The 23,306-nt window shown below is 32.9% G+C and overlaps 2 protein-coding genes across 2 annotated transcripts; one reads left to right on the top strand and one right to left on the bottom strand.

The window, feature by feature from the left end:
- The first annotated feature begins 12,762 nt into the window (after positions 1–12,762).
- On the top strand, positions 12,763–15,658 carry LOC21397701 (kinetochore protein spc25). The gene is made up of 8 exons (XM_010104209.2): positions 12,763–13,032; positions 13,218–13,283; positions 13,452–13,598; positions 13,709–13,807; positions 13,920–14,009; positions 14,115–14,237; positions 14,532–14,801; positions 15,286–15,658. Exons 1-7 carry the CDS (start codon positions 12,864–12,866, stop codon positions 14,762–14,764), a joined length of 927 nt encoding a protein of 308 aa, XP_010102511.1. The 5' UTR covers positions 12,763–12,863; the 3' UTR covers positions 14,765–14,801; positions 15,286–15,658.
- Positions 15,659–16,135: 477 nt separating this feature from the next.
- LOC21397700 (short-chain dehydrogenase TIC 32, chloroplastic) lies at positions 16,136–20,312 on the bottom strand. The gene is made up of 8 exons (XM_010104208.2): positions 20,152–20,312; positions 18,832–19,063; positions 18,426–18,505; positions 17,263–17,416; positions 16,944–17,022; positions 16,729–16,816; positions 16,596–16,642; positions 16,136–16,512 (listed from the first exon to the last, which is right to left on the bottom strand). Exons 1-8 carry the CDS (start codon positions 20,279–20,281, stop codon positions 16,330–16,332), a joined length of 993 nt encoding a protein of 330 aa, XP_010102510.1. The 5' UTR covers positions 20,282–20,312; the 3' UTR covers positions 16,136–16,329.
- Positions 20,313–23,306: the final 2,994 nt, after the last annotated feature.

Here is a 23,306-nt window from a genome sequence, read left to right as displayed (position 1 = left end):
CATACAAAAAATAAAATTATTTTAGAACGAGTTTCAAACGCACCCTTAATGTTTATACTATTATGGTTAGGGTCATATAATTAGCTCTATATATTCTTTCCTTAAAAGGGTTTCCCATGCATTTCTTTGATGTTTTTTTTTTAATGTGTTCCTTTTATTTTTTTAACACACATTATTGTTTGTTTGTTTTTTTTTTCCTTTGTGTTTGGTGGGTTTTGTTCTTTTGCTCTTTCTTGCTTATTTGAATGTTCTTCCCTTCTTTCAAGGTTAATTGCCAACTTAGCTTTTCTTCTTTCGGCACTAAAGAAAGGTCACAAACAAATTTAATCGAGTGAAGATAGAAAAGTAACCCAATCATACTATTGTTTAATAAGCGCTACGTACTCCTTGCTTTAAACTTTCCTTATTTAAAACTGAATTATCATCTTTCTATAGCTAGCAAGCAAATTGCCTTTGTGCATGGACCACGGGGAGCCACTCATAAACTTACAGTGTGTTTGGTACCGTAGAAAATAAAAAGGAAAGAAAATAAAGGAAGGATTTTTAGAGGAAAATAGAATTTTAAATTGTTTGGTAGAAAGGAAATGAGAAGGAAGGAAAATAAAAATTTATGGGGCCTACTAATTTTTAATCCTTCAAACTTTAGAAAGAAAAGATGAGGGAAAAAATTTAACAAAAAAATGAGATGTAAAATAACAATTTTAACCCTTATTATTCATCATATTTTTATTTGTATTGAGATATTATTGTAAAATGTCTTAAATTTGACATTTTTTTTTTCACTTTTCTTTCTCTTCTACCAAACAACATTGAGAGAAAATCATGTTACTTCCTTTACTTAAGTATTTTACTTCTCTTTCCTTTTTCTTTTCTATCCATCTTACTAAACATAGCTTAGTGTTGATCTTCTTTCTGTCCGATTGTTCAAAGTTCAAAATCAATCCTCATCCAATCAGAGAATATTTGCCGTTGAAGGGCAATGACAAACAAATTCATGATCCTAGTGGTATGTAATATTAGGAGCGGAGTCAGAAAAATAGGTCATGAGAAATGGGAATTGTGACCAACTAATTTTAATTCATAAACGATAAATGGACCGGGTTATTAGAATGTGGGACAACATGAAATTTTTAAAAGAGGAAATTATGGGTGCGTTTAGAACTCGTTCCAAAATAATTTTGTTTTTTGTATGAAAATAAAAATGAAACGTTTTCAATTTCAGACAGAAATCATTTTTAAAAATGTGTTTGGTAGTTTTATTAAGAGATTATTTTCAGTATAAAAAAACCCATTAATGTCTCTCTCTTTCTGCTCGAGAGAGGAGAAAACGAAAATAAAAAATGAAAAACGACTAAAAGTTATTTTTCATTTCTCTCTCATTTTACACTAAACCAAAAAATCGTTTTCATTTCCGTTTTTTTACTTTATTGTGCCAAACGCCGTTTTTAAAACATTTTTATTTTTTTTTCTCGAAAAACGTGAAATACAAAAACGAGATTAATTTCAAACACGGCCAATTTCATTAGATTTCACATATTCAGCTAAAAGGAAAGAAAATTTTAGATAGAATGACCCTCTGTCTCAGACTGTATAGATTGTATGTGATTATGCTCCTCTGTATTATCTATGTGGCTAGTTAGGATGTTATTGGTTTTTTTTTATCGAAGAATTTAATCGTATAAGTGGATTAATTATATTCTTTTTGACATTCTTTAGAATGATATCGAACCATTATGTATTATCAAGTGGTGTTGCTTCTTTATCAGATCAACCGATTTGAAGGTGACTCATGCCTTTGGGAAACACCGCAATAATAATTCTAAAATTCACGGTTCATACTTCAAGATCTTGTCTACAAGTAGTTTTATTGTTGATTAATTAGAGGAAAAAACACTTGATATCTAATATATGCAAGGTCCTTGTTTTTTTTTTTTCCTTATAATATGTTTTACTCCATAAAGTAATGATTTTATGTCCTATACGCTAGCGAATATAGAATATTAGGGTGACATCAATATGTGAAGTCGAGCTTGAAAAGAATGCCAACAAATTACTAAATTAGTAGTTACAAACTCTACTGATGTATTAGTATATATGCATGCTTCAGCCTCTTTGTTTCTAAAACGATCTTAGATAAAATAATATGTAAAAGCGTATTGGTACACATCGTGTATACTAAAATTTTCTTAAGACTTTCGAACATACTCTTTAGAAGATATTAATTTATACGATTAGAATAAATAATCTACTATTATAGGTGTGTGGTACTATGTGGTCCAACCACATGTGTATTCTAAAATTATTTATTTAAATAATTACATTATTTAAATTTTAATTAATTCACAACTAATTATATTGAGTGATATTAATTTGCGATTATTCATTCTTGTCTCACAATTATTTCACTGATGACGCAGACCCCATAGACCCATAATTTCAAACTTAAATAAAGTTATTAATCAATTGAACTCTTTAATCAATTAAATAATTTTATTAATCCAAAAGTTACTCCATTATAAACTTGATATTGCACTCTTAAAATTATAAACATATAATTACTTGTAAAAATGTGAAGCGTCCATTTAATATAGTCATCATATATAGATCGATCATCCATAAATAACTCATAATTAGAGTTATGTAGAATCCGTTAACCTTTCTAACTACATCTTTATTTTCGAGTACCATTGATTCTCTAATGAATAATAAATTCATGAACTTAATCACGAATTGAGCTATCTTACTATTTAAGACCGAATCAATACTCGAGAGAATTACTTATCCACTTATTTATTCAAGAAGAAATGAACTCCATCTTGTATATTAACATTATTCCTAGCTACCTACTTCATCATGTCTCCAAGACACAAGAAATAAGATTTAGCAACTCAAAATCCCTACCGAGTAAGTCAACATACAAAATTTTCTAAATAAGAGTTTGCTCATAATTCAGAATTAAGATAGATTATTCTATACATACATATATTGTCACGCCCCGAAGTAGGGTTAGTGACGTGGAGGCTCGTTTAGAAGTTAAACATAATTAGGAAAGTAATTAAACATTTAGAAATATAATAATCAAAACCAAAGGTGAAATATTAAAGAAATTGCTTAACAAGCCCCACATTTTGCTGAAATTAAATTACAAGAAGGTGATGAGGACTCGCACACTTTCTGAAAAATAAGTTTAAAACTAGGCCTCCAGCATCCTTCAGGGCTTCACCCACATGATATACAGTATTGTACATATATGAATATGAAAATAACATTACAGACATCAACCACAGTCTAGAAATCTAAAGTTCAGAGTTTACAGAATTTACAAATCTTACATTTATACACAAGGATGATGAACACAATCCTCATTAAATCAGACGGAAGCAGTTATCTCAGCTATTCAGTACTGCTCCTAGCGTCGCCTGGGAGGGGTTTAATATTTATAAAATAAATAAAACGTGAGCGAAAGGCCCTGTAGGATGTATTTTGAAATAACTTTTATAAACAAGTAAATAAATAAATAAATAAATAAATGTATATATTCAGTTCCAACACAACAGGCAGAACCTCACATCCTTTTTCTGAAAGGAAATATAACTAAAAATTTCCGTATTACAGGCATCAGCAAGTAATTTATCCTCTGATAAATTACTTATACAACCACAAGCACAAGACTTATCACCACTGTAGTGGCCCGGTCCGGATTTCGGGTTCTGTCCCCAAGGATACACTCTTCATATCCTATCTAGGCCATCAGCTAGTTTACCGATTCGCAAGATCTCTTATCTTAAGAAATCATTCATTAAACTTTCTGAAATAGTTCATTACAATTCCAATAGCTAAAATCAAGCTATTGTGTTAAAATGCTTTTCTTTTGCAAACACGCCCTTTCTTTAAAACATTTGCAAGGCCAAAACTCTTTTGAAAATAGGCTATCAAAGAAAAGGACAAGGAATCCTACCACTTAAGCACCAAACATGTGGCTAGCGTTGCACTATTCCGGCTTTTACTTCCTCAAAGCCTTTAATTCGACTCATCAGCTAGCACGGACACAAAACAACACTTTAGGATCCATTTCTCATTCCTAAAGCAATTCAATCTCAAGTATACACTTTGATTTTCTATTAGTGTGTCTTAATTTAATTACCGGTTTCATAAATCATTTTATGTTTCAAATCATCATTCCAAAACATGGATTAAAAATGTTAATCCATTCACTTTAGATCCCTAAATGAAGCTAATTTGGGTTTTCTTTGAAAATCAGGGTCAAAATAGGGTTTCAAGTAAAACAGGGTCAAACCCCGTGTACACCGGTCGACCAGTGACAAAGAGGTTATTCTCTACCGGTCGATCAGTGGAGAAGGAACCGGTCGACCGGTGGGAGCCAGGCAGCTCGACCAACAGGGCCGATTCGAAGAAAATCCGGCCAAAACCTGCAAATCCGAGTTCAAATCTGAAATATTTCAAGGGGAAACAATCAAATCCAGATTCTAGTTACTAAATCAAGTCCATAGAACCAATTTTTCCCAATTTTCACTGTGATTTTACTCAAAATCCATTTCGGGTTAAAAATAGGTTTTCTAATAGACAAATATGAGATTCAAGATAAGTTTTTCAGAAATCTTACCTCAAATCCTTCTCTTGGCGTTGAAAACTCCTTAAAATTCTTTTGTGGTTCGAAATCCGGTTGATTTGAGACAAAAACAGGAGAGTGAGAGTGAGAGAATGAGAGTGAGAGAGAGAGAGTGTGAGAACGACAGAGAGAGGGAGTGTGCACGGGAAGGAAAAAGGAAAAATGAAGAAAAAGAAAAAAGAAAGGAAAAAGAAAAAGGAAAGAAAAATAGGTGTCAAAATATTTAAGATAACAGTCTAGGAAATGTGTCTACACACACTTCTGGAGTAAAAATATAATTACTGAAAATATTTAAATTCCTTAGAAATATTTAAATTTACACGTTAGAAATATTTAATAAACAATAATTAATTATTTAAACCAGATGAGACACACTAATAAATCTTAATTATCTTAATTAATCTTGTTTAATTTCTCGAGGTGTTACATATATATATATATATATATGATCATCATATTAGACTCAATTTAAATTTCTGTACTCAACGGAAATTATTATAATTCAAATTGTGTTTTATCCTAGTCCTACATAATCACATTATGTACAATATGCACTCATTCAATATTCTTTAATAGTAACGATGCAGATAACACTATTACATTCATAATGAGAATAATATGTATTAATAATGTTTTAATTAAAGAGTTCCAAATTTTATTACATTACATGCATTAAGAACACCATAATCTTATGTTTGATAGGGTGAAAAGAAGAAAGGAAATAAATTGGACTAGTAATTTCAGAAAAGAAAAGAGAATGTTGGGTTGCTTAGTAGAGAGCAAATTGGAAAGAAAAGAAGTTATAAATTTAGGCAGCCGACTACGTTTCAATTCTTCCAATTTTGGAAAGAAGAAAAAAGAAAGAATATTTGCCAAAACAAATACTACGTCAATAACTAATATTTTGACCTGTGATGATACCCCGTCTGCTAAATTAATTGTATAAGCGTATAATAATAAACTAAAATTAGATTAGTCATTTTCCTTCATATTTTCTTTCTCTTCTACCAAATAATGTAAAAGAAAAACTCCTTTTTTTATTTTAATTTTCCACGCCTTGATCTTTTGCTTCTCCCTATATCCTTTATTTTTATTTTTATGAAGTATCCTATTTTTTATCCTTGTTATCTCTAAGATAGTAGAATGAAAAGAATTTTCCTTTATATACTCGTAAAAAGTGAAAAATATATATCGAACACAGATATAAGATCCTTTTCTCCGCTCCTATTTATGAGCAGATTAGTGCATATGAGTTAAAGTTGTGAATTTACAATGGTTAGAGAGCCAAAAATTTCAATTTGCCTTTAAAAAAGAAAAGAAATTGTTAATTGTTCTATAATCTAACAATACAAGAGTCAAAGCTCTTTTCTTTGGGCTGCCACGTGGCAGTATTTCTACTTAATTCTTTTTTTTTCTTTTTATCTCTTTTTTTGTGAGTTTTTTACATTTTAATTTTTTGTGTGTTTTTAAAAATATATTTTTCCTCACTTTACTCTTATGAGAGTAACATTTTCATATGTATTCTTATTTTATTTTTGGTTGGTTAAAATAATTTTTTTCAAATGTGTCTTTACTTAATTTTTTTCATTAATTGTTATTTTTACACATATTCCTTTTTAAAATAAATTTAAAAATCCTTAAATAATTGTATAAATAAATTTATCATTATTTGATAACAATAAACTTTTAAGGTGTTTGCAATACGATAATATATATAGAGCACCTTACAAAACTAATAACATTATAAGGATGGTGCCTCCTCGAGAAGGTGTTTTGTGTTAGCTCACATAATTGTCAGGAGGCACATAACTATTTATATAACCCCGCTGAAAAACCAAGAGAACATAATATACTGATATAACTACATAAGAATGTATTCCTATGGTGTTATTTTGTGACCCTATCTATTTATGCAGTAAAATAAAATAGTTAAAGATGAGTAAAGAGTATATGAATATACTTTTATTTTATATGTATATAAAAATATATAAAAGATTATTTTATTCTTTAAATAAATTATTAACAAGTAGTTTTAATGGACAATTTAGTAATTTCACAAATAATTATTATCCATCTTTTTAAATCTCACTCAATCCTACTAATTAACATAAATGATTATTATAATCATCTCTCCTCCAATCAAATAGAACTTAACTAATTGGGTGTCGTTGTGGTTTTTTATTTTCTCTTTATAAATTGAATTACAACAATTTATTTTTAGTATAATGATATAAATAATATTTTTTATCATCTTGAGCATTATTTTTGATTTTTCTCCATCTTAAAAAATGTGAGAAAAAATAAAAGGATATTGAGAAAAATAAGAGAATATTTAGTACATGGGTTCAACTAATATGAACTCATAAAACTAATCTAAATTTGTGTTCGGTAAGTTACATTAAATACTTTATTGGATTGTGCAACAGGTTTATACCAGTTCAAACTTTAATTTTATGTTTGGTAGGATAGATAAAAAAAAAGGAATGAATGAGAAGTAACATATCTAAGTGAAGGAATTGTGCAACAGGTTTATATCAGTTCAAACTTTAATGCTATATTTGGTAGGATAAATAGAAAAGAGGAAGAAATGAAAAGTAAAATATCTAACTGAAGGAAGTAATATGGTCGAATTAAGATTTTCTCTCTTGTTGTTTGGTAAGAGAAAGAAAAGTAAAAAGAAAATGTCAAATTTAAGGCATTTTACAATATTAAAATTATTATTTTACGCTTCATTTATTTGTCAAACTTTTTGCCTCCTCTTTCCTTCCTAAAGTTGGAAGGATAAAAAACTGGTAGGCCACACAGATTTTCATTTTCATTCATTCCTCATTTACTCTCTACCAAACAACTTAAAATTCTATTTTTCTCTCTAAAATCCTTCATTTATTTTCTTTTCTCTCTATTTTTCTTCTACCCTACCAAACACACTGTAAACTAATCATTTCTTCGTAATTTAACCTCCCGCTCTCTTCTAATTTAACCAAATCTGGACCCATTTGTTACAATACACGAATCTTTTTCCCTTCAATAATTCATGTTTTTTAATTAATGTAATGAGATAGTGTTGAAATGCGACAACTTTTTTTTTTGAAATATTTTAGAGATAGAAAACATTATTTGACAATTATTATAATGATATTCACGTTTATACTACAAATGATGAAGTGATTTTTTTTTTTTCTCTTTCTAAAATATTCTGAATTGTTTTTTGCTATATGCCAACAATACTACTAACAGTTTGCTACATATCTGTTTGGGCTTCATCATAAGCATGGTGGTAAATCCTGCAGAAAGCCCAACCCACATGATTGGCAAAGGCAGAGCCGAGGACTAGAATGGATTAAGGGAGAAAGAGAAAAATATGTCAAGACTTGAGATAAATTAAAATTAATAGGCTAATAGTTTACATAAGTTAATAAATAAGCCAAATTACTGTTTTCGTCCATAACTAGTCTGGTTATGAACTATAACTTGACAAGTTATTATCCATAATTGTCCATAACTTGTCTGGTTATGAACCATAACTTGACAAGTTTATCCATAACTTATCTGGTTATGAACCATAACTTGACAAGTTATGGCCTATTAATTTCTATAACTAAAAATTGACCTATATACTTTCTTAAACTTTTCATATTGACCTATTTTCTACTATTTTCCATGGATTAATTTCATAAATGCCCCTAACTACTTACCTCGTTTTAAAATACCCCTAATTTTTTAAAATGATTCAAAAGACCTCTTAATGTATAAAAAATAGATCAAGACGCCCTCCATCCACTTCCATCTATAAAGTTAACAGATTTGATGATGTGGCATGCAATTAACAATTAACTAAAGCCATTAAATTCTGTAACTAAATCTATAAAAATGATTAAATAATAAAAGATTTTAAAAAAACATTAAAATTGTATTTCTTTTTCTTCCTCATTTAGACTTAATTATACTAAAAAAAAAAAAGAAAAAAAGTTTGAGACCCAAAATCACAATCTTCATAGCCAAAACACAATACTACGTTCCCAAAGTGAAGAAATCCTCTTTTACAAATAAAATTTGTTTTGAATTCCATCACCAAAACAAAATTGATGCTCTGTGAGTACAATCCACACAAAGCCAAACACAATGCTACTTTTCCAAAATGAAGGAATCCTCTTATACAAAAAAAATTCGTTTTGAATCCCATTACCAAAGCAAAATTTGCTCTGAGTACAACCCACACAAAGCCCTTGAAATCTATTCCTTTGTTGCCGTCGCCAAGTCTTGTTGCCCCTTAGCCCCGCGCCTTTCCCTTGCTTAGAGCCACCTAGATCAGCGTGTATCGCATGCCGCCCAACCTACGTCCTAGCCACCTGTTTAAACGAAGTAACCTAGAAACATGCATCTCCTCCACTGTCCTTTCTCATGAGCCGCCCAAATCCGCTTCTTGTCTCATCACCTAGATCTGCAACTCGTTCTGCCACTACCACCTTGGGTCACCGCAGCTGTCTGTCGTCGACCTTTGACCTAAAGAAGAATTGCATATGAGAAAAATAAGACTTTTACTTTTTCATTGAGAAAGATAATATAAATAGAGTTTTACATAAGCAATCGTAATCTTAGAAATACTAACTATTCAAAACTTAGAAATGAAACTAACTGGATAACTTTGACTAAATCAAATCCAAACTCTAGATAATTACAATTTCAAATTTTAAACTAAAAGATAATTATTGCTAACAATTCCTTCATTATACTCCCGCTAGATGGAGCTCCGAGAGGAGAGTCCAATCTTGGTATTGAGAATAAGGAAAAAAGCTCGCAGAAGAGGCTTTGTGAAAGCATTTGCTAACTGATCCTCCGATGAGACATGGGCAACACGAAGAGCTCCACTCTGAACTTGTTCACGAATGAAGTGATAGTCCAAAGCAACATATTTCATACATGAGTGGAAGACTGGATTCGCACAAAGATTTGTAGCACCAACATTATCGTAGTAGATTGCAGGAGGAACAGATAAAGGAACACCAAGTTCAGTGAAAAGTGAGGAAATCTAACTTAGTTATGCAACAGTAGCTGCTACCGACCGATATTCTGCTTATGTTGAGGAGCGGACAACCGTCCGTTGTTTCTTCAAACTCTAAAAGACAGGGTTGCGACCCATATAAACTAGATAAGCACTCGTAGGAGTATAGTCATCCTTGTTACCTGCCTAATCAGCATTAGAAAAAGCATGTAGTGATAAAGGGAATTTTTGATAGAGGAGAAGAGCATCAATAGGGGTTCAACAAAGATACCGCAATAGTCGCTTTCACAGCATTCTAGTGACCTCTGGTAGGGCGGTGCATAAACTGAGTCAGTTTATTCACCACATATGCAATGTCGGGCCATGTAAGCGACATGTATTGCAAACTGCCTATAATAGTCCGATATTCAGATGGATCTAAAAGAGTTGTGCCAGAGTGAAGATCAAGAGTTGGAGCAGTATCAAGTGGTGTAGTAACTGGCTTTGCATCTGTCATGCGTGTGCGAGCTAAAAGATCCGTGATGTAACGACATTGAGAAAAAAGCAAGCCATATGGATGAGAAGTGACTTCAACTGCAAGAAAATAAGTTAGAGGACCGAGATCCTTGATAAAGAAGCGCTGAGCTAAGAGTGTAATGAATTTCTGAAAGAGATGTGCCAGAGTGAAGATCAAGGGTTGGAGCAATAGCAAGTCGTGTAGTAATTGGCCTTGCATCTGTCATGCATGTGCGAGCTAAAAGATTCGTGATGTAACAGTGTTGAGAAAGAAGTAAGCCCTATGGATGAGAAGTGACTTCAACTCTAAGAAAATAAGTTACAAGACCGAGATCCTTGATAGAGAAGCGCTGAGCTAGGAGTGTAATGACTTTCTTCACATTCCCATCATTGTAACCTGTAATAATAATGTCGTCAACATAAACAAGAAGATAGATCATAGTACCACTGGTGTTGAAGACAAAAAGTGAGGAGCCTACATGAGAGTTGACAAAGCCAAAGGTGACAAGCAACGGGCGCAACTCATGATACTAAGGACGTGGTGCTTGATTGAGACCATAGATAGCCTTACGTAATTTGTAGACATGTTGAGGATGATCACGATCAATGAATCCCTGTGGCTAAGCCCTAAATACATCCTCAGTAAGATGGCCCTGGAGAAAGGCATTGTTTGCATGAAGTTGACGAAGCGACTAACCACGAGTAACCGCAAGACTACGAACAAGACAAATGGTGGTGGGCTTGACAACAGGAACGTGTCAAGGTAATCAATTCCAGGACGTTAATGAAACCTTTTTGCAACCAAGCGTGCTTTGTACCTATCAATAGAACCATCAGGTAAACGCTTAATATGAAATATTAACTTGCAACTAACTAAATTTTGAGTGGGATCCGAGGGAACAAGTTCCCATGTTCCATTCCGAACAAGAGCATCATACTCTTCTAACATGGCGTAATGCCACTTGGGATCTTTAATGGCATGGGTGACTGTGGTGGGTTCAAGATCAGTGTTGTTTACAAGTTGGGCATTAAGATTAAGTTTGTGAATTGGCTTGTGAATATTGTTCTTTGATTGGGTCATAATGACACGTGTATTTGGGTCAACGGGCATATGAGATGGAATGTGAGAGGATGAAGTGATGAGGGGAGTTCAGGTTTGTTTGTAGTGGGCGGGGTTTGCAGGATTGGTGGGTTGGGCGGTGATTGTGAGTTAGGTGGGTAAGTGGGTTAGGGGGCACTAGACCTGGGTTTGACATTGGGGTTGGCAGTGGGTTCGACGCAGAATTAGGTGGATTTTGGGCTTGATCTGGGAGTGTAGAGGGTGTGGGCATCAATTGGATTGGGCTGGGAGTGATGAGGGTAAGCGGCATGGTTGTGCCAGGATCTGCGTAGGTTAGTGATTTCGTAGCAAGGGCAGAATGTGTAGACGGACTTGGAGATGGTGTGGTAGACGGCCGAGATAGATATGCATATGAACACCAGTGAGAGAGAGTGTTGGACAAGAGACGGGGAAGATAAGAGTGGAGAGAAGAAAAATGGAAGATGTATTCAACAAACTTAACATGACGGGACATATAGATTTTAGAAGAAGAATGTTCTAGACATACGTAAGCGCTTTGGGTGAGAGAGTAACCAAGAAATACACAAGGGGTAGAGCGAGGATCAAGTTTATGAGAAAAATACGAACGTAACCATGGATAACATGAACACTTAAAGACACGAACTTTTCAATAGTTAGGTGAGGACTGAAAGAGTTTGACATAGGGAGAGGAAAGTTAGAGTGTAGGAGTTGGCATACGATTAATAAGATATATTACAGTGGCAAAGGCATAAGACCAATATGACATAGGCATGGAGGCATGGGAGAGAAGAGACAAACCGGTTTCAACGATGTGACGATAACGACGTTCTGAATACCCATTGTGTTCCGGAGTATGTGGGGGTGAAGTAAGAGAATATAATTAGAGTTTTACATAAGCAATCATAATATTAGAAAAACTAACTATTCAAAACTTAGAAAGGAAACTAACTGGATAACTTTGACTTAATCAAATCCTAACTCTAGATAATTACAATTTTAAATTTTAAACTAAAAGATAATTATTATTAACGATTTTCTTCATTATCACCTTCCCTTCTTCTTCTTAGATCTGTGCATTTAAACTGTACTTTGGGTATTTCGATGGATTGTGTAGTTCTTATCGTAGATTTAGATTTTTCTCATCTAATTGTTTGGCTTTTATTTTATTTTATTTTATTGAGAATATTTGATTGTATGGTTTGAGTGTGATGAACGCAGATATTTCTCAATAATAAGTTTGATCTAAATTTATTTGGTAGTTTTTAATAATTAATCTCGTTTTTCTTTTTGCTAAATGAAAATGAATCTCCTTTGTTAGCTTAGTTCTTTAATGTTTTGAAAAAGAGTGTCACATAAGTTATCTGTTAACTTTATAGACGAAATTAGATTAAGAGAGTAATTTAATCTATTTTTTATATATCAAAAGATGTTTTAAATGGTTTTGAAAAATAAAAAAAAAACACTTTAAAATAAGGTAGGCATTTATAAAAATAATCCGATCATCCACCATTATCTACCCCATTTTCTCACAAAAAAGAAAAAAAAAATGCAAAAGAAGAAAAAATGGCGGGCTTAGCTAATAAGCAAATCGCATTCAAAATAGGAAACCAAAAAGAAATCTCTCTCTCTACAACGCTGTCTTTCTCTCTCTAGAAATGGATAGCAGAGCAGTGGAATCTGTGAAGACGAATCTGGAGTCGCTCCGAATGGCCTGCGACGGAGCGATTGTCCCTGAGCGGCTGTTTATCGACGCCTTGACGACGTCATTTCGAGAATCCTTTTCTTCGATTCGCTCCAGAGCGCAAGAAACCGTCCAATCTCAAGGTCAATTTTCACAACTCTAAGCGTTCTGCGAGTGTTTTATAGTGATTTTCTGCAAAATTAGGATCAAAATTGAATGTCTTCAAATGGAGATACTGTTAGGGTTTTCGAAATAGCCGATTTGGTAATGTACGTTTTGGATTCTCCATTTTTTTGGGTTTAATTTCGTTTTCGTTGAGTTTTTGCAGGTAAACTTGTGGAGGTTAAAGCTAGGCTGAGGGAGGCGGAAGATGATTTGGTAAAAGCGCTATCAGGTATGCGACTCTGTTACTTGGAACTCCAAATTCGAAATTCGAAATTAGGGTTTGAATTTTTGTGGCAAATTGTGCGCAAATCTGTGAGATGTCTATTTTTTTGTTTTCTTTTTGTTTATTTATCTGATTCGTATGTGCATTGCCATTTTTTTCATTGTTGTTGTTTAGTGAAGAACCGTAAAGAGGCCAAACGAATTGCCTTGATAGACTCTCTTACTGCTAGTAAAGCTAGGGTTGAAGAACTTAAAATGAAAGTCCATGATCAGAGGGCTAAGAGGGATGCGTATGCTGCAATTATTTCGAAGCAATTATCAGGTATTTCCTTTCACCTTTTTTTTTTCATTGTTGTGTGTTGTATTGTGCTGTTATCTGACTACATTAGTCATTTTTTGTTAGCTGATAATTGATATGAAAGCATTTTGCAGTGTCTGAAGAAACAAATTGCCAAAACGAAAAAGGTGAAATACAAGAAGCTATCTCGTGGTATAATAGAGTTCTCGGTTTCCATGTTGAAGGCGGGCATGGTAATTAAGATTTGAGGTGTTTTTTTTTTTTGTTCAGCAAGTTTTTTTTTTTTTTTTTTCCTTTTTTGGTTGAAAAATGTGACTTAACATATGAATGCTTTTAATTTGTTAGGTGTAAGGTTCATTTTTAAGAATATTAGTATGAAAAATCCAAATGAGGAATTTTCATTCACAATCCGCCATGCAGACGATACTTACACCTGTAAGTGATGTGGTGTTGTTTGTTAGACATGTAATAATGTGGAATATGAACTAACATTCTGGCATCTTGACCTTTTGTTCCTCTTTGCCATTTTTGCAATTTCAGTGTTAGATTGTGATCCACACTTGGATGACGTCAAGGAGTTGATCCTCGAGTTGAATAGAATGAATGGTTTATTCAAGTTTGTCAGAATAATGAGGCAGAAGTTTCAAGAAGCTGCTGCTCAAGGTATAAACGTTACCTCATATGCTCTTCTTAATATCCTGAACGTTTAAAAGGTGACAACCTCAGGAGTAAGTGAGCTATTTTGATGCTAGTTTGGTACGCTGGTTATTTCTAGTAATCCATGCAGAAATATAGGTTGTACCTGATCCTTGTGGATGTACATTTAACTCCCATCTTCTTCATGCATTCTGACATTTTCAAATAAATTGGCAAATTGCATTGTCTGGCTTTATTTCCATCTAGAAGCAAGCCCTTTTTCGTGATTGTAAATCTGTTTTCTTTTTTATGATTCACCAGGACTTTTACCGGAGCCAACAAGTCCTTTTCAGGAATCTGCTATGGTTTCTACCTCTGCGCCAGCTTTGTCCATTTCAATTGACAGAAGTGAGTCTTTGGCTAAGAAAAGTGAGTCTTTGGCTAAGAAAAGTGAGTCTTTGGCTAAGAAAAGTGAGCACCATGTTCAAAGGAGAGAAGGGCTTAGAAGTTCCAAGAAACAGAATAGGGGAAAGGGGGCAATCGATTCAATCTGATCTTCCGAAATCGTTCGTCGGTCTCCTCATTTATTTGGTATCATTTGACTGCTTTAGATATTGTTTCTATTTTTTTATAGAAGTTATTGTATTGGGAATAGCATCTTACAGATGAAGTAAAACGCATTTTACTATTAATTTTCTTATATTTTGAAGAGTCATATTTTTTAAGAACGTAATACTATAGAGAACATATGACAGCAATAGCCGATGGTACTATGTGTATGTTCTGCAAGTTTAGTTGTTTGAATTGTCTCCCTTTAGGGATATCTAGTGGCAAAAATGTAGTTTGTAATTTTCATGTCCAGAGTTTTGGCATTAGCAACTTTAATGTCGCCGGAATAAGAGAAAATAAAAGGATTATAAAGTTGGTTCTATTTTTTTTTTCTCCCTTGTTTCTTTTTAATAAGCTGCCCAATTAAGGTCTCTCAGTGATAATGGCAGACTGTATGCTTCTTTGGCGTCATTATATATTGTTTCTTCTGATAGATCCTGATGAACGTGATCGCAAATTTTGGCAGGTCAGAAAATGTAGAGGCTGCTCTGCCACTGGACATGCGCATGTGTATTCACAATCTTCTCGGCTAGTCATAATTCATGACTCAGGTGCATAATAGCTGACATACAATGCGGGATTCATAACTAAATCTGATACCTTTGCAACTTTAATGACGTATCAGCATCCCCATGTTGCTTGGTGTGCTTTCACTTCTCTATTTGTGTATTGTAATAAAGTAACAGCTAATGGAATGTATGGGTGACAATCCCAAAGTTCTTTTTTTAATTATATGTTACAAAAATGCTTGTATTTCTTTCGCAGGAATCCATATGTTTTTTCTTCTTTAATCTGTTACATTAGTTGGCTTTAAAGATCGACTGGAATACAACAATTATCTGGCGTTACCTATATAAATATGTTTTCTGCTATTATTATTTTCATTAGCTATGTTCAAGCAGCTTGCAAGGTCTCCATATATCTCTAGCAAAAAGGTCCATATCTCTCGGTCACTATTTAAATTTGAGTATTTGAATTATTTTTGGTTGACCTACTAGATACCATTTTGCTTTGAAATGTGCATCATTTTTTTTGGGAGAATTAACCACTTTCGTCTTTTCCCTTAAACCTAATTTTTGGCATGTTATTTGATCATTGAGCTAGTGTTCGAATTTGGCACTTCAGACACTTGCTCTATTCTGCAAGTGATCATTCGTTCTCTGACTTACAAGCTCAGAATGTGGGAGGAGCAAGGCAAAGGACATGTTTTCGTGTCTCCTTTTTTTTGGCGACAAGTAGATTAGAAAAAAACCAAAAACCTTTTTTTTTTCAATGAACACAGAATAGTAGACCTAAGAAGGTCTTGATAGGAAAAGAAAAAAGTTGTATACTTTATTATATTAGCATAAAGTGAAGTAATACAACCTTGGGATGATGAGTAGGGGGAAAATTTTGTGTCCCTTTATTGGCATGTACTTTGATCTTTTAAAAAGGCTTCTGCAATGCCATTCGACATATTACATGAATGAGCTTATATACACGATGGTTCTGAAAGTCTGCAGGTCTACTACTATGCTGCTGGATAGCATAGTCGTCTGTGTAAAAGTGCACGAGTCTGCTTCCGCAACTTTTGTGCTTCTGCTTCATCATTTGCTAGAGCTGAACAGTCACTCTCGTTGCAGTCTGCAAAGTATTTCCCACTTACACCTTCCATTTGCTGGCTCAAAGCAACGTAGCATGTGGTTGATGCGCCCTGCACAACAAATCCGACGGCCTCCGGTAAGCCGTGATAATTATATGAATGTTTGGGATATCAGAACTTTGTGTGAGACATACCTGAGATACTGACTTTAACAACTTCGAAGCGACGAAAAACACAGAATCTGCCCAGAGAGTCTCTTACAAGTTAGATTAATATGAATGCTACACTTCCAATTATCTTTTGCTAGAACTTGGAAATGATACGTGCCTGTGATAAAGCTCTTGTGAGCTCTGATTATTCCAGTCTTCACGATTCCTGGGTGTACTGCATTGATGGTTACTCTTGCATTTCTTGCCTATACAGATCACAAAAAATCTAACTTGTTAGTTTTTCAACGAAAACATAATGCCATTGATATGCATACATAGCAGATAAGAGAAAACAAATGAAAATGATATTATTATTGCTGTTGTTGGTGTTACCTTAAGTTGTCTTGCCATTTCCTTGACATGCAATATGCTAGCCAACTTCGACTGCGCATATGCGTGAGTTCCATTATAACTGTAACAAGTTAATAACATTAATTTTTATTTTTCCTAGACACTAATGATATTGACAAATGTTTGGCGAGTAAATTGCACCGTTGCATCAACTGTTCATTTTTTGTCAACATTAAAAGTTCGTGGTCCATTATATAAAAAAAAAAAAAAAAAAAAAAAAAAAAAAAAAATCGAATGGTTTGAAGTTCAACAACGCAATTTACTCAATGTTTGGTTGATGAGAGAATGAGTAGTATTTTACTTTTTTGGATTGAGCAATTCACTGAAGCAGAAGGATTCTCTTTTCACCCAGCTATGTATCATGGATGAGACATTGATTATTCTTCCTTGGATACCTGTTTTAGCTGCCGTTTCCACCATCTTTTCCAACAGCATTTCCGTTAAAAGGTAATGTCCTGCCAGAAAAATGGAAGTTGACTTTTTTTTTCAGAAAATTTAGATCAAATTCTTCTGTTTGGTACCAGGGGAGAAAACAACAAAAACTGAACTGACAAGATAATAGCTGGACCGCAGAATCCTAGTTTTGAGTGAGGCCCAATGGCCCACTGAGGTCTGAATGTGAATGGTCAAGAGCACTAAGGCCCAGGCTTAGGTTCTAGAGGCTAAGGATGCTTATCCCTGTCTCATCTGACCCCACCAAAAAGCTATATGGTCTGGTGGGAGACAATTGATAACCCAAGACCACTTTTCGAGTCCTAGTGGGCTCGTTAGATCTAATTTTGCATTTTTAGCCCAATAATGAATCTGAATTTAAAACGCGTGTTATAGTTTCGGTATCGTCTAGTTATTCACTTGTATCACTTTTATATTTATTTATTTTTTTTATTTTTATTTTTTTTAAAAAAAGCAATATATTCAAATACCAATTCTTTAAAAGTGATTTTCTTGTATAGTTTATTTGCCTTTTTACCAACTCTGGTCATCATTTCTAAATCCGCGTTTGAGATTTCAGGTGGAGTCACATGTGAGCAGCATTGTGAAAGCTAAAGAAAATCCGACTTAGCAATTGATTTTAATTTTTAGTCTTAAAGTTATATGATAACGAAAAATTGCAAATATCTTATAGCAATCATTCTTATTTGACTCTTTACAATTTTTTAATTGAAGGGGCAGTTTGTTATGGACCACATGAACAGTACGGACATACTATTTAGTAGTACTTTTCTTTTTTTTTAAAATTTAATTTTTTTTTTTTTTTTTTTTTTTTTTTTTTTTCCTCACTTTTACATATGTATACTATAAAGAGCATTTAGATGCTTCTATCATTTCTAGTGTCTTATATCTTTGAAATTAGTAGTATTTGTGTCTTTGAGGAAGTTATGTCGTGTTATGTGAATAAAGCTAGTAACAGAACTATAAAAACAAAAAATAATAAAAATATGTGAAATGTGAATATATGTTTACCCAAGTAATTTGTGGCAAATGTCATCTCAATTTTGTCTTCAGAGTACTCCAACGTCTGTGAGAACATGCCAGCATTATTTCTGCAAAATCAAATGTGTTGTTTTTCAGCCATCAGAATCCAATCCTTCTCACACATTAAAAAAAAAGAAAAAAAAAAAAAAACCAAACCCACAAGGAGAGATTTCTACGGTTTAACTTGATAAAATAAATTACCGGTAAATCTATGATTTTAGCCATTATATCTGTATAAGAAAATACTTGTTCTGCATACTTATTTGTTTTGATATAATTTTAATTAAATTTAACGGTTTAAAATAAATACTACTAATGAGATGTCCTACTGTAGGACTCAAATAGGAGATTTCTATATTTTTTTTCAAAAAAAAAAAAAAAAAAAAAAACTCACATGAGAATGTTGAGGGGTAGTCCGAGAGCAAGGAACTCCGAGCAGAATCTCCTAACAGAGATTAATGAGCTAAGATCAATCTCCAAGACAATGACCTCAGCATTTGGAGTCTCCCTTTGAATTCCCTCCTTCACTTGAGCTGCCCTTATCAAGTCCCTTGCAGGAATCACTACTCTCACTCCCCTCTTTGCTAACACCCTAACTGTCTCAGCTCCAATCCCTGATGTGCCTCCTTTATCCCAACATACATATTTTAAACAAAATTAATAATTTATCAATACTATTTTCTTTTAAAAAAAATTTCAGATATATAGAAAACCCATGTATTATAAATTTATATATAGTTCACTAATTACTAGCTCATATATGTTAAAGTACTGTTTGGGCATATGAGTGTGTGTGTGTATATATATACATTTGTTGTATTATTCCAAGGTGAGGTTTTTTTTTTTTTTCCTTCTTTTTTTTCTTTTCTCTCACGAGGATATCCAGAGATTGCAGTAAGATATACTCTGAACCCAATAAAAGAATATCACATAAAAGAGACAAAACCATATCTTACTACAGCCAAAAAGAACCACCAAAAAATAATAATACAATACAAACCGATGGCCATTGCAGCGCATAAAGAAGAGCAAAATATATAGCTATACATTCTTTTGTCCAATTAGGAAAGCCTTAGAATATTTAAATGAATTAATTGAATTAAAAAAGTAATACAAGAAACTGGTGGGGAAAAAAGAATAGAAACATGAGTGTTTTGCAGGAATATCCTCTCATGAACAGGCATGTTTCATCCAGGGAATCTAAAGATGTTAAAACCACACAAACCCATCTTCTGAATTTGGTTTAATATGAAGTAAATTGAGAGAAAAGAGAAGAAAATAAAAAGGTTGTGAGATATATCATGAGGGTAAGAACCACTATCGTGTTTAGAGAGAGAGAGAGAGAGAGAGAGAGACTCTTAAGTAAACACCGTATGTTATGAATTCTATGTTATTAGTCCTATTAGTAATCTGATATATAAACAACATTCGAAAATGAAGGAAACTTTTTGAGAGCCAGCAGTAATAATTATCAGAATATTGTCCAGAAAAAAAAAAGAAAAAAAAAGAAAAACTTGGTCTGTTCAACTTCAAACCAGGAGACATGTACGGGACAAGAAAATTTTAATGCATATATAATCCCAGATCTTCTTTCCAGTGAAAAAAAAAAAAAAACAGATCATACGAAAAACTCATAATGTTATGTGTTGTTATTATGCCAAGAACATGTTAATATTGTGGTCAGAGAGAATATGGTTAATTTAGGACTAATTACCGGTGACTATTGCCGTCAGTTGTGCCGGGAGTGACGCGCAACAATTCACGGTGACTTGCTCGGCGGTCGATTTTGAGCCGTAACCACTTGGACCTGCAATTCCTGCCAAGTATCTTAGTGTTTCTTTCATGGCGATATTTACCAACTTAGAATCCTAGAAAACAAAGGATAGAGCAATATTTGTTTGTGTAGAAAAAAAGAGATAATATATAGTCCGCACACACACACAAAAGATTTTGCATAGTTTTAAGGTACGATATGGACCATCTTAACTAGGTGGTCTCAACCAATGAAGACAAAATGGTTGTCACTTTTTGACAAAATTGAGTGAAATGATTGGTTGAGACCACCTTACATTGAGTGGTACATAAGTGAGTTATGTATGCCTTAGCGTAAACCTACTTATATATATGTAATGTAAACATATATATGCAAAAAAACCCATTTGTTCTTTTGTCTTTGTTTCTCATAATTACTGTCTGTCCTTAATGGGTGTGGCTTCCATGTATTTTGTGTGGCCTGTGGAGGTTTGTCATTTCCTGAAGTGATTTCCTATACATTTCAAGTGCAGTTTTTACTCATTTAACTTGAAAGTAAATTTATAGCATCATCATTCATCACAAAAGAGTATTAGTGAAGCAGGAAAATTAATTGTAATTTATTCTAGTTAATCCCTAACACGTAAGGTAAATGGTGATTGATTAGTGTTTCCCCATCTCTTTTTATCTTCCCTAGTCAGATTTGATTACTTAGCTTGGAGTACTATGGCGCCACATTTTGCCTAATCAGATGGTTTTAGATTTAGGGTACATATATACATCTCCCAAGAAAACTAATTAAACCAAAGACAAAAGATGGTTTATTTGTTTCTTAAGATTAGATGCTTGATTGCTATGTAATTATAAAGAAGAAAGTTCTATTTCAGTAATTATGTTGTTTTCACAAGTCCTTGTGTCCCTATAAACAAATTTGACATTGCAATTTGCAGTCCTTTACTTTACCTATCTTATTTCCCAATTTTTGTTGAACAAATATATGTTTCCCACGTATATTCCATAAGAACCCACTACTCTAATATATATATATATATATATATATAATAGACCTATCATATAGAATTTATATTGCAAAAACACGGTTCTATAAAATATTTGATTAATATGGTTAGAAATCAAGAATGGAAAGCCATGCTCCCTTCACATGAATCACGAAAACGCAATTAATTTCTTCCACATGCACTTTTTTTTTAGAAGTGCACGATATAAATATTAACTATATATATATATATATGTATAAATTTGACCCATCACGTATCATTTATAATTTTTAAATATAGGGTAAAGAAAACCAATCATGCACTACCATATCTTCACATGCATTGACAAAATTGAGTTATTGTCTTACCATCAATATATATAGTAATAGCATCACGATAAAAGGGTGCTCCAAACGTCAGATTTCATTCCCATTTTATTCTAGATTTGCATTTTAGAATCCACGATTTTCAGGAATATAGAGATGCTAGTCCTAGATGCTATGCTAAGCCATTTACAAATGTATCCAATAGACAAACCCTTCAAAAGGGAGGAAGCTTACTAAGAATACTTGGATTAATATTGACCTTTTTTATTTATTAATATTATATACTTGTGTATATATGGTTATTCTAATATTTACCCATCAATGAGTATCATTATTTTAGTCAATACAAGATATTAATCCAATAGTTGTAACAAATTGAATAGTTGATAACAAAAATTAATAACAATTAATGAAATTATATTCTTATCATGTCACTAAACTTTTATATTTAGAGGTGATAACCGATGAAAATATAACTATTGAAAATTTGTATATATATATAAATATATATAGTAATTAATTAGTAGTGCTCTTGAATTAGCTAAAATGTTCAAACTACTCCTCATGGAGACACAAGCATGCACATAGAAGCCGTAGGAAAAATGAGTGTCACTAAGTCCCAACACGTGCACATCTAGAAAATAGTATGATAATTACTAGCAATCCCAAAGAGAGAGATGATCATTTGAATTTCTTGTCACAAGAAAAACATTAAAAAAAGAATCAATTAATGTACATAAGAGACATGTATATGTAGCAGACAAATTTGCTTTAGCTGCGTGCGACCGTTGCCACTAGCATTTGCTTTTGTGTCTAGATGTGGAGCCCTACTCTTTTTTTTTTCTTCTCTTCTTTTCTTTTTTACTTGGAAATTTTTTTTAATTATTATTTTTTTGTTTCAAATATATCCTTTCCCTTTGAGTCTTTGAGAAATGATGGCAGTTGCTGGCTTTTGAAGGGCTAAAAGAGAAGCATTGAGGTTGACTACTCAGAAATGGATTTGTGAACTGGCTATGGCACAAGGGTCCCATTGTGTTTCCCAACTTGACAACATCCTCTCATCACCATGCATCCCACAAAACAAAACCCATGAACCTCACTCTGCTTCTCTCTCTCTCTCTCTCTCTCTCTCTCTCTCTCTCTCTCTCTCTCTCTCTCTCAGCTTCACATGTGAACTTGGCCAAATCAACTGTGCTTCATTTGATCATGGCATGCCCTAGAAAAAAAAAAAAGTGTGAAAGCAAAAATTGATTGCGAGCCCATTTTTGTAGTGATGTACTTGTACATGCTTGTAAGATACAAAAGCTATAAGGTGGGAACGTGGAATATATATAGCTTCCTTTCGAAATTAACTAGCTGGCTAACTAGGGTTATAAGCTTTTTAGATTATATGTTTAATATATATATATATATATATATAAGCCCGTTTTACGTGTCATGTTTTCAGCTTAGATCAATGGGTTAAATTGAGGTGAGCTTATGGCATGTTTTCAGGTGAAAATATTAGTCTTCACACGATAAAGGAAAAAAAAAAAAAAGGTTCTCAAACAGTTTTAGAACTAACCTTTATACTATGGGTATTAGAAATACTTTAAGGAAGTTCAATTGTATCAACTCTTCCTAATTGATTCATAAAAAAAAAAAAAAAAAAAACTCAGTATTTAAAAAAATAACACACGATAAAACTACAAATTCTTTGATTTTTATTTCTTATCCCTAGCGCTTGTTTTTTTTTTTTTTTTTTTTTTTTTTTTTTTTTTCTTGCGGTTTTTTTTTTTTTTTTTTTTTTTTTT

Source organism: Morus notabilis, unplaced genomic scaffold (assembly GCF_000414095.1).
Source record: "Morus notabilis unplaced genomic scaffold, ASM41409v2 Scaffold125, whole genome shotgun sequence".
NCBI classification, from domain to species: Eukaryota; Viridiplantae; Streptophyta; class Magnoliopsida; order Rosales; family Moraceae; genus Morus; species Morus notabilis.
Note: the sequence above shows the minus strand (reverse complement) of the source record. Positions and strands in the feature narration are given on the sequence as shown.